The sequence below is a fragment of the Phaenicophaeus curvirostris genome, chromosome 10 (genome assembly GCF_032191515.1).
Source record: "Phaenicophaeus curvirostris isolate KB17595 chromosome 10, BPBGC_Pcur_1.0, whole genome shotgun sequence".
Classification (NCBI taxonomy): Eukaryota; Metazoa; Chordata; class Aves; order Cuculiformes; family Cuculidae; genus Phaenicophaeus; species Phaenicophaeus curvirostris.
The window spans coordinates 7681964-7699806 of record NC_091401.1 but is presented as its reverse complement, the minus strand read 5'-3'; the positions used below and the strand labels follow the sequence as shown (position 1 = coordinate 7699806).

At 38.0% G+C, this 17843-nt stretch overlaps 1 protein-coding gene across 10 annotated transcripts in view; it reads right to left on the bottom strand.

The window, feature by feature from the left end:
* DLG1 (discs large MAGUK scaffold protein 1) overlaps window positions 1-17843 on the bottom strand; it is a 152089-nt gene that overhangs the window by 130363 nt on the left and 3883 nt on the right. For all 10 annotated transcript variants that reach the window (XM_069865378.1, XM_069865360.1, XM_069865361.1 and 7 more), the window contains exon 3: window positions 7123-7289. In XM_069865378.1, coding sequence (XP_069721479.1) covers window positions 7123-7289 — 167 coding nt within the window. The remainder of the gene's footprint in view (window positions 1-7122; window positions 7290-17843) is intronic.

The following is a 17843-nucleotide window of genomic DNA, read 5'->3' as shown; positions in this document are numbered from 1 at the left end:
TGACTCAAGAATGGTAAGTTTTTAGAGACAGCAAATCTGTATTGCTTGTGTACAAACCCTGAACTAAGCATGAGAGTTTCGTTTGCTTTTGTATTCAGTGATCACAAGATTTTTTTTAGTTTTGGTTCAAGACTTGCATTCTGATATTTATACAAACAGCCTGGATTTCAAGAATCATTTCCCCACTGTAAAGTTAACACAGGGAAAGCAATGAGGCTCTTGAGTTACCCAGGATTATATACTACTAGGTGCTCAAATGAAATTATTTCATCAGAAAAGAAGTTGATATAAGAAATGGGCAATACATACATACAGATACAAGAATAAAACATGAGTACGAAACAGGGAGTACAACAATCAGACACAGCATATCAAGCTAGCCAGTACCAAATCTCTAATAAGCTACTTGAAGACAGTGCAATAGGTCTGGGATTGTCCCAGGAACAGCATATTACTACAGGTACAATCTGACTGCATTTGTAAAGGTCAGGTGAGGATACTGCAGTCAACAGAATTCAGTAAAACAGAACTAGAGTATCCTGCTGCTTTAATACTGCATTCTACACATGCAGGTATTTCTTTCTGAGATTTCCCAAGATCACAGTGAACTGCTTGATGCACCATTCAATTTTGAATACAAACTACTACTGACTAAACCGATTTTTTTCATTCCACTAGAAACCACACAACCAAAATTCATAATTCTGGACTACACCAGCTCATCTTATTAAGAAGTTACACAGAACTATTAACATGTTACAAGGGTTAACAAGACACTACTGCTTGCTTTGCAAATATAGCCAATTACCATATTGTAGGTAAAAATTAGATTAGCTTACCTCTATCCCTTTTCAAAAAATTCACATTGACTATTATTTGTCTTTATACAGATACTGAGCAAACCAAACATGAGCCTGCAGTACGCCTTTATAGCAAAGGAGGTTAACAGGAGTTGCATCAGCAGAAACAGTCAATAGTACCAAGCAAAACTATTATTCCCCTGCACTTCTAATAAGGCATCTGGAATACTGCTTTCAATTTTGGGTCACTGATAACCTGGAACAGATTCTGCAGAGTGCCATCAAGATGGTGAGAGGGCTGAAAGACTTGTCCTTTAAACAAGGGCACATGGTTTGTTTTAGCTTTGAGAAAAAAAGATCAGTAGAACCTAAGAGCAGCCTTCCAGTACCTACAACTAGCTACCCAGGAGAAAGAGACAAGTGCATGTTTCAAGAGAGAAAGACATGAAAAAATACAAATAAAATGAAACAGAGTTCAACCAGAAGTACAGAAACATTTTTGACGTTCATATAGTCAAGCACTGGACAGGTTGGCCAGAAACGTTTGCAGTTCCCATCCTTGGAAGTTTTAAAGGCTCAGCTGGTTGAAACACTTTGCAATCCGATCCACCTCACAGGTGAGCCTGAATTATTTTATGATTTCAGGATGTTCCAAGAGTTTCATTTCCACCCTGCCTTGATGTCAATTGAGTTGATATGTCTGTAATTTCAGATATTTTCTTTACTTCCTCTTTCCCTGTCCCTTTATTAATGAAATTGGCAAAAGGCCTTTGAAGAGAGTGAAGCAGACAGCATCTCTGCATGCAACACACTACACATGGGCATATGCAGATAAATGAGGAAAACAGATCAGACCAAAGTACTTCAGCAAACATTACTCACTGAAGACAGATCTGTTAGCCCAACACAGAGTCCGACTCTCCAAAGAGAATTCCTTCTCCTAAGAGAAAATATTTCTTTCGAGACAGTGTTCAGTGAAGTTTTCTACAACGTATAAAATGAAATTATCCTGGCTACTTTTAAATCTATGAGGTAAAGTTAACATATGTTGTTCCTTCACTTGAATGAAAATGATCACAATATTAAAACATATCCTGCAGATTTAAAAGTAAATAAATAAATAAAGCAAGTCACAAGGCAACTGTTTCCCTTGTAAAACAGCACTCTGGTCAAAGGAAATTTCTCCCGGTGATTGAAGTCTCACACAGTATTTCTCAAACGGAAACTGTCCCACCTACAGATGGCACTGCAGATCACAGCAAACAGCTCCAAGGGCTGCTCCCACCTGTACACACCCTCTCTCACAGTTTGCTTTCGTTTGTCAGCTGCTTTGTCAATGCACACATAAAACTTATTATTTAATGCATGTAAGTATTTAATGCACCTCTTGCCCTTTTCCGCAGTGCATCCATAATCTTTTTTTTTTTGGCTAGCCCCTAGTACTGAAAGGATTAACACACTATTCCTACTTATCACTGTGTTCAATCTCTTTCGGTTTTTCTGGTGGTTGTTTGGGGTTTGGCGGGGGGTTGTTTGTTTTCGGGTTTGGTGTTTTTGTTTGGTTGTGGGGTTTTTGTTTTCTTTTTTTTTTTTGCTTCATGATCTTTTTTGTACTGGAGATTAAAGAAGAAAAAAAAAAAACGAAACTGTCAAAGAAGTTTCCAGGAAATACAAAGCATGGAAAAGAAAACAAATAGCTGTGAACAGGAAAATTGCAACCTGTAGCTCTAACTTTCACTTATACGACACTTACGGGGACTACAAACTGCACTCTTTTGATCCAGAAGTAAGAAGGAAAAAAAAATAACTAGGCTGTGTCCCATTAAAAGTCCTCAGGCAACCCAAGCTCATATACCGCTATTCTATGTATATACACAGGCACACATTGCTAAAAAGTCATTCCCAAAGTCAGCTGTGTAGAAAGTTCTTGTAATACAATCCTTATTCGCTTTAGGGAAGCATTATATTCCCACTCTCAAGCAGCTCTCGCATACATCATCAAAGTATCAGCTGGAAAAATACTCATTTGCCTAGAGTAACTACAGCTAAAAAACATCATTAATGTAAAATAACCAGGGTTGACCAAGGCTAGCAATTTGCAAGCAAGAAAAAAACTGTCCCATTCTTATCACCTACAGTCCTAGCAGCTAACTATGAACAAAATCAGATACACTAAACTCAAGTTCCCTCCAATTTCCAGTAAGTTTCAGCAAGCAAAATAAATCATTAGACTGAACATATGCTGTGCCAGAATCATTGTGCCCTTGGGGTTGATTAAAACTAAATATAAAAAACCCCTAATTACCTAAAAAAGAAGCATATAATTGAAACCAACACGCCTTAAGTTGCACAGGATAAAAACATTAACTTCCATGTACTACATAAAGCAAGTATGTGGAACAAACTGCCAGTACATAGGAATTTCTCCTCAGTTTTTATTACGTTTCAAAATATTGAAGGAAAGGTACTGCCTTACAGGTACATAAGTGAATTTTAAAAAAGCAGTCATTAAAGAAGAAAGAATTAAGGCTGGTAATACAAGGTAGCTTCCATATACATTTGAAAGCTAAGCTAAGACATTCAGATATACTAGGGAAAAAAAATCAATACTTAACTACCACTCTTTAAAACTGCCCACCTTTACAACTGTAATGTGGATGCAGTATTCTAACTAATGAATTCAAGGTAGCATCTATTGTAGGTGACAAGACTGAGAAAAGTTTGGTTTGTTTCACATAAATTAGCACCAACACTGATATATGCAATTAAGCTTTTAAATACCGTCAGTAAATGTAAGATGTGACCTTCATACACTAAAGGTCAAACAACTGTCTGACATGATACAGAAGACAAAAAATCTGAAGGAAAATAGGTGGCTTTGTCATAAATATTCAAATCTGGGCCTCTTGGAAAAACAACAAAGTGATCAGCACTGTTCTGTTAGGTAGCACTATATACCACAACCACCACACAGCGCTGGAGAAACAGTTGCATTATCTAGCAATCAGCTGAGCTGAGACCATACACCTATGTCTATGGTGACTCCCCAGATTAGGCCATTCTTCCTCTCAGTGCACTGGTGATGTTGTCATGAGAATGTGCCTGTAGTCCATGGCACTGCACCAATGACAAGTCTCTGTATTAATGGCAGTCTCTAGCACTTAAGAAATAAAAACTAAAGATGCAACTTCATAATTAAAATATACCTTCACGTGCATCTTCAAGTAAAACTTAGGAAGATACGGGGACAACACTATCCTTTAGCTGATAAATTAGTCTTTCTTATTGTGGACTTCCTGGTACCCAAATAAACTATTATAGGACAAGCTTTCCAGTTTCTAAAAGGAGCTGTGAGAATAATCACAAAGCCTGGATTTGACAGTATGCCCTGTTCTGCACGTCAGATTTCAGCAGATTTCTGCTACAGGGGAAGCACATGATACATGTAACAGTTGAAGTGTTACACACAACCTCATAGCAGCAGTTACTTGCTTCACAAACCCAGCTTCTGGAATTAAAATTATGTTTAAAAAGAACAAAATGGTTTGGTAGGAACACAAATACTCAAGTCCATTATGCTGTTTCAGGGTGTATTGGGATAGGGAGGAAGAGAATCAATCATTTAAAACCATTTAAGACAGTTATGCTGTCTTTACATATTTTCAGTAGGGGAGATTGCCCATTTACAGCTATGCTGGTGCTCAGGAAAACATCTAAAACATTTCTGCTACGCCAATTACTATAGTGTAAGTCTAATACATCTTGTATAGGCACAAAATATTACCTTCCATTTTTACATTTGCCTACAAACACAGGAAAATTCTATTTCCCAATTAAGGGCTCAAGTATTTTAAGGAGCACCGAATCTTTCCATCAGTCTTCACTTCTTTTCAAGCTTTTGATCTTCTTTGTCAAAATCTTCCAAGCATCTATTCTTCCACTTTTTTTGTGCCATAGTACCTTAAATTTAACAATATTTCCAGTAAACACTTATGCAGACCAAGTAGAACAGAACAGCTTTAGGTCATACTCTTATGTCGATACAGCATTTCTTTTCATATATTAACATTATATGATTGACCCACCTTCAGATTCAAAAATTACCCAGTTCTTTTCTGAGAAACCTTTCCTTAACTATTCAACTCGTCTGGCTGCTGCTGAAGTACAACCAAAGCACTGCCAACCTAGAGCCTGCCCATTATTTACTTCAATTGAAGCCGTGAGGCTTCATTCTAGTCTTAACTTCTGAAGCAGCAACACACCATCCTCCTCCCATAGTTTAATTCATAACTTCATTGGGATATTTTTCACTAGTAACTCAAACGAGGATGCATTTCTTAAACTGTAGCTGATACATTATCTCACAATATAGCCTGCTAAACCATGCCAAAAGTCTTACTGAAGTCAGAAGTTATTACATTTACTGTTTCTTCCTATCACAGGAACTATTACCACTTTAGAAAGAAACGCAGTTTGACAAAACTTATCAACAACTACGACAGCTATTATTCAACTTCTTTATCACTTCCAAGTAGGTACAAAAAGACCATAGAATCATTTCCTGTACCTGTTAAACCCGAATCTTCCTTTCCTGCCTTGCTCCTACATACAGCTTTTTAAAAAACAGCGTCTGCCTGTCTACAAATTTCCTGAATTCCAACCATCCTCCCTAAGGAAAATGGTAATGACTCTTAAATTGACTCATTAAGTTATCTGCACACATAAGCACAAAATGCACTAGAACCAGCTTATTCCAAAACACCTCAGTAGACAAAATCTTTGCCTATCCTTGCCTACCCTACTGTCTAGAGTCCATTTTGCTCCTGCTTTTAAGAGACTCCATTTCCATCATACCTTCAGAAAGCTAAGTTCTACAGCTCTAAGCCTTAGGTGATGACATACAAGTAAACAGCAGAATGGTGTTTTCCATGCTACTTCTCATACATCCTGGCATTGCTCCATTTTCTCCAAAGACGACAATTCTTAGAGAAAACTCATTTTTTTTTATGACAGTGGCCTTCTCTATGCAGTTTCAGGTAACTAAGATTCCAAAGAGACAGAGAATTTAAAGTTTTCCAGTGTATAATCAAGACTAACAAAATGCAAAGGAAAATAATCCATTCCTATACCGCGGGTTCAACTAGACTATTAATCCTTCAGTGCTCAATTACTTCCACACAAAAAATATGGTAGGTTTACCTAGGCTGCTCAGTCTTTTCACGTAAAGAGACTTTAATGGCTGTTCTTGGCAATATATAACCCTTGCCCCAGCTAGGTAAAAAAAGCTGTTCTTTCATCTACTAGGCATTTTCTGCTTTCTGAGAGAGCACAACTCTTGATTTCCTCTATAGTTTTCTTTAAGGCATTTCTGACACATCATACATGACAAATTCCAAAAAAACTACAGCACTTTTTATTTTTAAACTGCGCAAATTCACTAGCACTCATCACATGATTGTATATGTTCTGCAGCTTAGTGGACTTTCTTACACAGTTTTGAACAGCCTCTGATAGAGTCTACTCAGTAGGGCACCCTAACCACTTGATCTTGCTGGCTAGCACAAGCTCCCAACCTCCCCTGTGGGTTGCAGCACTAGTCCTTTCACTGGTCTCCCCGAGCGTTTTTCCTAAACTCCATTACCATCTCCTGAAAAACACAACTTGACAGGACACTTCCTTCAGTTATTACTGAGAAGCTCACAAACCCTTCCCAATGCTGTCAGTATCAAGGACACACTTGAAAAGGTTTACCTCTTCAGAGACAAATAACATATCTGATGCAAAAAAATTCAAGCCACAACTTCAACTGGGGCAGAAAGATCTTGATTTAGTGAAAAAACATACATCCACATCCATTTCCCTGCTTTGTTTTCTCACAACTGGATCCACATAGCTTTCCAAGAAATGTCCTTACAAAACACAGCTGTATAAGTAGCAGAGAATTTCTTATGAACAGACTTAAAAGTTTACTTTCAGAAAGACACAGCTTCGGAATTCTCAAATTCTTAAAGTAGTAATGACTTAAGTGTCATCAGCATGAGTGAGTACCAGCATACTAAGCCTTGTCAGGGAGGTTCCAGATTCAGAGCATAAATCCAATTTAATGGTCACTTAATGGCACATTTGACAAACAAGTTTATAAATTTTTGACCAAGCAAAATGCACACATCTGTTAAACATTTCAATAATAAATCCTCCAAGACTATTGATCTTAATAATGTTTCCTATGGAAATAAAAAATTTATAAAATTAAAGAAATGCAGAAAACAATGTTGAGCTAACATTCTCAACAAGAAAAGTAAAACAGATTGCTATATCATACCTCTACACTTGGGCTAAGGCTGCTTGGCAGTGTTTCTGATGTCACTGTTGTGCTTGGAAGGCTGGAGAAATCCCAGGTATTCACAGGCTGTATTGGCTCAGATGGCTGAGAGTGATCAATACATTTTGGATTGTCCAATAAGGTCACTTCATAAAATTCTTGAATATCTAAAGATGTGGGGGAAAAAAAAAAACAAACCAGAGAAGTTAAGCTTTACAGCTGCGATAGCATTCTGATTTTACCATCATCTCCCTCCTTCAAACCAAATTCTATACCTAATACTTTATCGACCACAATCAAATGAACCTCCCCATGGGATACAGAACCGTGTCCCGTATCTCAGAGCCTATGAATCCACACTCGCTTTGAGTTTCTACCACTGACCTCAGTAGCGTGAAGTAACAGCAGAAGCATATGGAGTAACTGTAGTGGAATAATGCAAGGCATCGGTATCTGTGCTTCCAGTTATAACATGAATAATTTCAGCTCTAGTAGCATCTCATTATCTGAAAGCTACTGTTCAAGGGTAATATTAGAAAGTCTTTTTTTGTGCTAAATAAATGACCACAGAAACAGAAGTATACTGGTGAAATCAGCAAGAAAGAAGTTGCAAGAGGTTAGGAAAAAAGATTGATCAGGACTGAGCATCATCTGTTTTTTCAGTCTAAGTAACAGAAATAGAATTCGCATTGTTAAAATTTCATACTAAGTCATACTTATCAAGTAATAAACAGCTTTTTCTATGACCCTAGAGATTCAACTGGAAACTTCTAGGGAACAAGAATGTGGCTGCATTAGTTTACTTGGCATCCTATCCTCTAAATGGAGCACCCGTAAAAATAACACAATCTCAAGAAGCATCAAAGGTGTTTATGTGTAAGTATAAGGACATGAAACTTGCTACCACAACCGTAATCACAGCCATAAACAGTCACATTTTAAAAATAAATAAATAAATCTGAAAAAGCATAGACCGAGGAAAGGGCAGACAAATGAAGAAGCTGTCTCGTAAAGCTTAGTCTCTTCCAAGTAAAAATCTGCCAAATGGGTTGTAAACTCATGTTTTTATCTACAGCAGCTTCATAGAAGAAAAACATACAGACACAGCCCAAGAAGCAAATAGGACCCTGCCATGTATAAGGACTCTAATCTGCAGAACCCTGTAGCCTTTCAGCAGCCATCCATAGTCAGTAAAGGAGGCACAATTACTAACTCCTTTATAGGGCTACACACCATGCCAATACAAGAAGTCTTACTCTTGCTGGTGTTAGTCTTAGATTTTTTTTTTTTTGTTGTTTGCACAGACATTGCTCTTCTGCTCTTTACCAGTTCAGAAAACTGCAATTCTCAAATTCCATTTGTATCTTTTTCTCTGAGCAAGAGTCAAATTCCTATCAACTGCTTACATTAATTTTTAAAGTTATACTTGCTCTTAGCACTGCTGATTGGAAGGAAGAGCAGTGAGGGCTGCAGAAGATGTTAAGTGACCTAGATATACAGGAGCAAAGCAGGCTAAGAGATACAAATTGCCCTTAAATCCATCTTTCACATTAGCTCCCTAAGTTGCAAATTTGTCTTGTAGCTGCACTAACATTAATACATCAATCAAGCACACTGAGTAAAGATTCCTCTCCTCCCCCCAATAGAGAGTACTTTGTATACTAAAATAGGCAGTGGTTTAAGTTGATTCTATAGCTGCAATCCACAGCAACCAGGCCAGGAAGATTACTACATTATTTATGGGAAGGGGTTATTTGTGCAACTGTTTTGCAACAGAAATCTAGGGCACCGATTCTCCATTCTATTCTTCTAGGTCCCTGCCAGTGGAGGTAGCCAGTTATTCATATTGCAGAATGACTTGTTTCAAAAAGCACGTTATTTCCCATACGTCTTTCCCCCTTCTCTATGAAGAGAGTTACTATTCCAAGATGTCAGAAATATACACACCACTTAATTTGAGGATTACTTTGTTTATCCTGAACTTGATCCAAATCTGCAAAAAAAGTTTCTAGGAACTTGCTGTCTGTATGATAATATCTGCTTTTAAAAAAAAAAAAAATTAAATTTTACCATTCAGAACACAAACGTGAAGTACTGCCGAGTACAGGCAAGCAGTCTATGCACCCTGAATGCATTAGGTCCACCAGGAATGAGTGTTGGACATTTTTTAAAGCCAGAAACTCAGGCCATAGTAAACAGAAGCTAAAAAGATTCCTTCTTCCAGTCTACTGCTAAGAATCACTCACAAAAACATTTCATCATAAGAACACACTTAAATATCTACTGAAGTCATATTAATCTGTGGATGCCTTATTCAAAGTTGCACCATTTTACCAATTCTGAGAAAAAGCAGGTAATAAAATATTCATTTTTTTAGTCACACTTAGTTAGATTCCCTCTCTAAGCTAGATGTGCTTTTTTCATGTTCTAGCTTATTCCTCCCTTATTAATTCCAAGATAGATAATTTCAAACTAAGTTATAGAAAATTAAGTTACAGAAAAATAATTCACATCAGTTAACATCACAGTATAGGAAAAAGCAGATGAGGAACATTTCTAAGTAAAGGGGGAATATAAAAATAAGAGCTTACTGACAAAAAACAGGAGCTCAAAGTTACCATTTTGTGACAAAAAATGGTGAATGGTAGGCAACTCAGAAAATCATCCTAGGATTATGTCAGCTTTCGAGTAAAGCCACATTACGCAGCCATATCAGCAATGTATTTGATGGCAACAAGAATAAAATTCTATGCAAAACAAGTGACCGACTCACAGTTCTGAAAAGGAGGACTCTTAAGACATGAAAAAGAATTTTTTTTTTCTTAATTTATTAGCCGTGTGAAAAGTTAAGCAGTTGTGACAAATACAATATTTTTTTTCAATATTCATTACGGGAGAAGTTGACCAACTACAAGCAGCTTGCTGGTGTATTATTTTTTCCCCCTCTCATCTTCTCCCTTCATTTTAGTTTTGTTCTTTGAATAGGCTCACTCACCAGTAACGTGATACACTGGAAGCTAAAACTGCTCACCCTTCAAGCAAACAAGGAAGAGTTCTCTACCAAACACAAACTGAAACACAAATCACCTTCACAAGGGAGTTCCAGGTTCCCTAAAAAACCACAACATAGTAATTAAAAAAAACAGCAGAACTGCAGAAGCAAATAAATTCTTACATCTCCTAAGTTAACTACATTTGATGGCACTTCAAGAGCCTACATCAATTCTGCCTAGAGGATCTGTCTGGGAGCACAAGGATTCCAACCAGCAACGTGACACCATTTCTACTGGCATGCGGAGCGTCAGATGCTTTTTGCTATCTACTTGTACACTTGTACAAGTGTACACTTGTAATCAGGATAACTTAAGACCAGTGCATGTTCTAAAAAAACTCATTATTCAGCCAAGCTCTCAACACGTATCTGTCCTGCAGAAAGGAGAACGCAATTTTACTATAGTCAGTGAGTAAAATAAAGCTGAGCAGTATTATTCTCAGCATCCATTTACACATGAATCTTCTGATAACTAACTCTGCAGGGCAAAGATGGGATACCCATAGCCCCATGTTCTTAAGAGAATGGTGTGACTCCATAAACAAGATGTTGACACTGCTTTTAACAGGCCATAGGACTCTTGTTAAACAAATAACCAGGCCCCTGGACTCCTCTTGGCCTGCCTGGAGCTTTGTCCAATTCTAACAGCAATTATCTAAAGACAAAGTGATATCTAATTTGTATGGCTTTTACTCAGCTTCAGACAACTGTGTGATGTAACACCTATTATGTTTACATATATTTATATATAATATATCTGGAACAACATTTATATGCAAATTTATTTAAATATTATTTGTAAGCTGTATTTTCATATATGCATACTTCTAAAAATAGGTGATGCATCACACAATTGTAACAGCTATACATAAGTACATGTACACACAGAACACACACAAATAAGTACATGTGTATTTCTGTAACTAAAGGATATCAATAACAAGTAGATATTCCATAGGGAATGAATTACCTAGGACCCCACAATAAGAAGCAGCATAGAGAAACACAAGCATAGTATGATAGCAGAGGCCTTGAAAAGAAAGGCACAGGATGATAACAGAGGCCTCAAGGCAACTCACCAACAGCTAAACAAACAAATCCAGACTTGAGAATTAGGCAAAAACAGTCTGGAGGATAAGAGAGTGAAGAACAAGCATCCAGCACACAAAACCCACCATATATAAGAAACTCAAATTTAACATGGAACAGCAAAGTAATGATGAAAGAACAAACCATACAGTACATCAGCAAACAGTAAACTCAAGAAGATACAGCAGTTAGGAGGAAGAATGCATTGACACCATACATCTCCACAGGAAGGATTTCCTGTACCAGTCTCCCATTCTCCATACTTCCCTGCCCATGTTTTAAGGTGTTTTGGCTTTCTAACAGTATTAAGCAACACACTGCAATTGTTTACATGATGTGCTTCAGATTTCTGATCTGGATTCTTTACTGTAACAAATCACTAAAAGAGCAAATCACTAAAATTTCATTGGCACTAACTACTCATTAAAAGAATTTTTAACAAAAGTTAAAAACAGGTTTTGGATGATCACAGCAACCAACTGGGTTTAGGCTTTGCATTTTTATGCTTTGAGCATCTTGACCACTTGTGGGTTATAGTATTTTTTCTTAACTAAACACCAGGAAATTCCAAACAATCTTAACATATCACAGACTAGAACACTGACACATTTACTACAACACACCACACTGGACACTGTGCGTGTATAACTGAGCTGTTGCTCATGCAGTATGCTACAAAAAAAATTGTAAACTACTACCATAAAATATACAAAGTTACTACATTTGCATATGCTGTTTTAATTGTATCCTTATTTGAGGATTTTTCCTTTTGATCTATTTAACAGCTCTGTGCCTGAGCAAGAGTTAATTTAGCAAGTTTTCTGCTTACTATTTTTAATAAACTTTAAATTCACAAATGCCAAGCGGAAGGGTCACCTCCCTCAACCTGCTGGCAATGCTTTCTCTAATGCAGCTCAGGATCCTGTTCACTGTCTTTGCCACAAGAGCACACATCCTGCTCATGTTCAACTTGATGTCCACCAGGACCCCCAGCCCCTTTCCTGCAATGCTACAGTCCAGCTTGGAGGTGCACAGCATATACTAGCAGGCACATGGGATTGTTCCTTCCCAGATGCTGGAATTTGCACTTCTTGTGGAGCTCCATGAAGTTCCCGCCAATCTATTTCTCCAGCCCGTCAAGAACCTTCTGCACAGCAGCATGACCAGGATTTATATGCTCTAACTATATAGTTAATTCTGTACTGACATCAACGAGGTATTGCTTTCTGGCAGGTGTTCAACAGGAGAACAAGCTAACTGCAGCCCACGTCAAAGTCAGCAAGTCAGAAAACCACTAGACACATCTGCATCAACATACAGACTTTACAGCACAAAATTTTAATACCAGCTTTGCTCAGCAGCACTTTTCAGTGCAAACATGCTCCCTCAGGCTTGCAAGTAATCAAGGAGCTTATGAATGCTTTCAGAAATCGACTTATTTCAGTTCAAAATTTCAGTTGAATGTCCATGCATGTGAGCAATTCCTTTCACATCTCTCACTGGTCTGCCTCTTCAGGCATTCACTCATCCAAATACAGCACATGCAAATGCCTGGATTTTCACAAAGATAGGAAAACTCAGAAACAAGCAGTTCCATTAAGAATTTAAACAGCTCTACGCTGTTCAGGAAGAGGTGTCATCCCATTACAAATTATGTACTTCTCTAATTCTAGGGGATCGTGCAGCGGGTGGGAAAGACATCCTTCTTTCTTAGGGCTTCCTGCCAAAGCACCTGAAGCACTGAAAACTTCAGCGTTAAAACTACTAGAAAGGAAAATGAAGGTCAACATGTTTCTTCGGTTCATGGTAATATGAGATGTATGGCATCTGCCAAATTCTTTGCAGCCTGACACAATGAATGTAAAGACAAAATGTAGAGTCATGTCAGAACAGGCAAGAGTCTGCTAACGCTACAGACTTTCATTCCTCAGTTACAAAGCAACTCCTACTAATTCTAAGGAAGTCTCAATCCTGCATGTTCACTTCACCTGCTATATCAAGCTATATCCATTAAGCACAAGTAAAACAAGACTTCAGAAGTATACAATTAGTGATCAACAGGAAACCACAAACACAAAGAGGGGCTTCATAACCACTTACCAAGCCAATGACCAGTCAGCCAAATATTCACTTTGTGTATTCATTCATTGGTTGTGTTGTGGTGCATATGTCCAGGCAGAAATAAACGTTTGCATTCATACCATGAAAAGTGAAAACCAGCCTCGTCACAACCCATGTAAAGCCCCTTTCAGGGCTGGTTGTTGGTTTGAGGGTTGTTTTTTTTTCTTCTTTAAAAATATAAGCCAACTATGGCCATGCACAATAAAGACTGCTTGAAAATAAAAGTTGCAAATCGCAGCACAGCTTTCTTGCCACATGTGTTCTGTTCCCTAAAATCTTGTGATGCAAGCTCCACCATCCAATTACTCAACTTCAGCCCTTACGCTTGTTCCATAACTGTGCCCTACTCTTTAAACCTCTCTTCTGCACACACGTCTTTGCTTAACTCACATTCCAGGAGATGCTGTTTTCCACTTGTAACACGAATTACCCTTAACTGGTACTCAACTGAAACCATCCTCATCTAACCTCATATCTAGTTGCTTGCTTTTATTCCTACAGCTGCTTTCTACAATCAGGCATGTTCAGCTCCTTACCAGCCCATCCACTTACACTTTCCAAACAGTTACTATTTTCCTCTTTGCTTACTGCTCACTCCTTTACCACAGCTTCACATTGCCTCTTCCCAGATTTCCTACAGAAACCCACAGGGTCTTCTCCTCTATGTTTGGAACTAAGGCAGGAAAAACTTGCTATTTTTAAAGTTGTCATCACATAGCCAAAAACTGGCACAACAATATTCTTCTGTCCAAACTCTTTTCCATCGAATACCACCTCATGGACACTTAGTAACCTAAGCCTAAAAGAAAAAAGCACCACAAAAAAAACCCCACACCCAAACAAAATATTAATTCCCAGTTGTCCACCCTCTCCAAATATCTCAATCCCAGTTACAAATCAGCACTCAGTATAACGATGTACTTTTTTTATTTTCTTAAAATATATATACTACTGTCTTTAGTGACAAGAGAAATCTGTTGGGAACAAAGGAAGTGTTATTAAGTCTTATTTGTAGTATGTCCCCTAAATAGTGCCAGTAAAGGACTGAGAAGTCTTCTCTCCAGACAAATGCATTCAACAAAAACCTAACTGTTTTGGGGATGAGTTTATTCAGCACTCCAAGTCAAATGTTCGTACAGGTGCACAGCTCTACGTAAAGGAGACAGCACAAGCATTGGTTTCTTGTACCAACAGTAAGCTTACAGGCTCCATGGTAATTATCTGACATTGGTGTCAACACAAGGAAGGTTGGCCTCACATACTACCATAGCCACCAGTGGTAACACCTCTACATTTCCTGCAGCCAAATTCTAACACAGGCTTCTGAAAATCAGACTTACATTTGCAATGCTTTTACAATGGGTCCACGAGTTCTCCTTATTACACATCTGTCTTAGGCTGATCTTTTAAATTCAAGCCATAATAACTCAGCTTTTCTGAGGGCATGTCTGGCAAGATATTCACATATGACAAGATTGCTATATAGGCTCTACAAAAGAGCTCGAGAGCCTCCCTTAATTTGGAGGGAGAATACGAAGCTAAGGACATTATTTTACTGTGAGCCCTACACCTTCTGCAGTCTCAACACTGTTGCGAATTGGGCCTAGTTATAACTCAGGAAACCATCTGTGCAAGGAGACTACTAGACAGCAGCTAGAGTTCAGTTTCTTCGAAGATTCATCTCACCTGCACCAAAACAAGCACCACCCTTCAAAATACAGACTGGCAGATGTACAAGGTGGCACATGGCATTCCAGCTGCAGAGCTGAACAAGACGTTCTGCCTTTGCTGCTAGGATCACCATAGAAGCAGCCCTAAGATTAAGACCAAATATCCTCTTCTCCTATTTTTCCTTTCACCTACACTGTGCCCAAACACTAAAGTGGATGTTGAGGAAGATGAGGAGCAAAGCAGTTACACGGCAGCATGGGAAGAGACAGCCATCAGACATGGAGAACTGGAGAACAGAGGTAGAACAGAGGTGAACGGATACAGGAAACAGTGAATCAAGAACAGGACAGAAGATAAACTTCCCCAGAACTTGGAAACTATACCAATTATTCCCCACTTCAACTTTTTTCTCAGCCCCGAATTAACAGCAGATTTATTGACAAAATTTTCTTGTCAATAGCCCCTTTTAACGGTAACCCTGTGAAAAAAATAATACCATAATTGATAAATTTTAAAGTGCATCTATTCAACACTGAATACACAGCCAATAAAATAACCACAAGAATAATCTTTTGCTACAATATTATTTATCTGCATACCAGCAGCTACTCAACTTACACTAGTCTTACTTGCTATTTTAGGCTACCAAAAGCAGCACCTAATCCCAAAAATCCAATACATTGCACTGTCACATACACAGAGCCTGGAAAACACTTCAAAAAAATGAGCACAACCACCCCAAAACTTTCTGTGCTTTCAAATTTCATTACATACATATAAAACAATAAGTTGTTTTTTAAAACAGAGGGGGACTGAAACTGTTTCACTCAATATTAGGTTCCTTGAAGAAGAAAATGAGAAGTTCTTCCAAACACTGGGACATTCTGAAATGATGACAAAGTATAAGGCAGGAGGCATGCTAACAATGACTAAGTTAACACTCTAATCATCTGGACATGAACTAAAATGTTTTATCCTCCCTTCATCTGGTTAAAGGAAAATACCTGAAAATAATGAAGTACTTAACTACCTTTGAAAACAAGCCTAGGTCAAATCTCTCTGAAACTGACAAACTTTTGCATAAGCTCCAGAAGGAGCCCATAGCAAGCATGGCTGTAGTACATTCTTCAATAACTTGTCCAAAAAGCAGGCTAAGACATCAAGGTTGCAAGATTTATATCCATGGATGTTTCTGCCTCAAACACTTCCAAATATGTTGTGTTACAGAAGTTGCAATCTGGGGAAAAAGTCACTATGAAAAGCAGCAAGGGTAAGATTTCAACGTGAAAATACCCCATCTAGCATCTACAACAAATCCAGGAGTATTCAATATAACAGAAGATCCAATCCTCTCTGAACTCTCCTGCAATAAAAAAAATAAAACCCAAAACTAAACACTATTCACTATCTAACCAGATCCTCAACTAACTGTCAAGAAGTCCTGCATCTTTAATGCAAATTTCATTCAGGTGAGTCTGAAAACTTGTACTAGGGCCTCAGTAACATCTTGAAAATGGGAAGCAGTTCACAAAGTAGCTTCCTCAAGTTAACTGAGGAGTAGTCCTAAACAATGACACATGCCCACAATTACAGCTCTTGAGGCCTGAGCCAATTCCAAGTTAACTGTGTTGTCACATCACATGCTCTGTTAGCTAACTACATCACATAGAAAAATGATACTGGAGTTGCCCCAAGTGCAAGTACTTCTGGTTTCAGTTATGAAGAAGAGTTCCTGCTTTAACCATGTTTGATTTTAATACAGCCACTAAGCACAGAAAATATTTTTATGCTGTATAATTGAGAGGGAGCTAAAAGACCAAGAAGACAGAGATGCCACAGCTCCGAGAACCACAGCCACATGCCACGTGGCAGCAATGTGGTCAATCCACTCCAATGGGTTGTGGCTTTGAGGAGTGCTGACCCAATCCAGTCTACCTCAGTCTAAAATCTAGGTTTGTTGCCCTAATTCAGTTCAGAAAGTCAGTGTGGACAGACCTGAGAAAGATGCAGATTACATTTTATATTCCTAGAAGTTTCAGCCCCAGTCAGACTGCTAATAAAGCTAAACAAACAATTAACTTCAAAGCAACCATCAATTTTACACAAGTTTCAGATACAGGACTTTTCTGTGGTGTGTAAGAACATATTAACAGCATTTTTAATACACTCTGTCCAACTCAAAGCTCATGAATCCAAACTACAGTTAAAAAAACCTTAAGGATTACCACAGGGGAGCTTTTCTTTGGCTCAGTAAAGATGACTGAAATCACTACATTCTTGTCTCAAAAAAATTTCCCACACTGGATATTTAGTGATAGGAGCAGCCAGTTGACAGCAGTTGGACTTTACAATCTTAGAGATCTTTGCCAATGTTAACGATTTTATAATTCCATGAATAGGTGGTGCATTAGCACTATCTTCAAGGCATATCTTCATGCTAAAGGTCTCCAAGAGAACAAACACCACTTGCTTACACATATGAAACTCAACACATTCAACCTCCACCAATCAAATTTGCCATTTTATACTACAAAGTCTTTATATGCAGAGCTATAAAATAAAAAAACACCTAAGACTGAAAAGGCAAGAAAGAAGGCAAGAAAGGCAACACAGCCAACTCCACTGCCAGGGTATGTAGAGACTCTTTTAGAATTCCCTTTTTGCGACACCTGTGCAAATGGAGTTATTGTCAGGAAAAGAAATATTTTTCAAGTACGAAACTACTTTGTGTTTCTAGCTATAAATAGTAATATTTTTATAATTTTAGAAGACTTAATACAGTCAACTA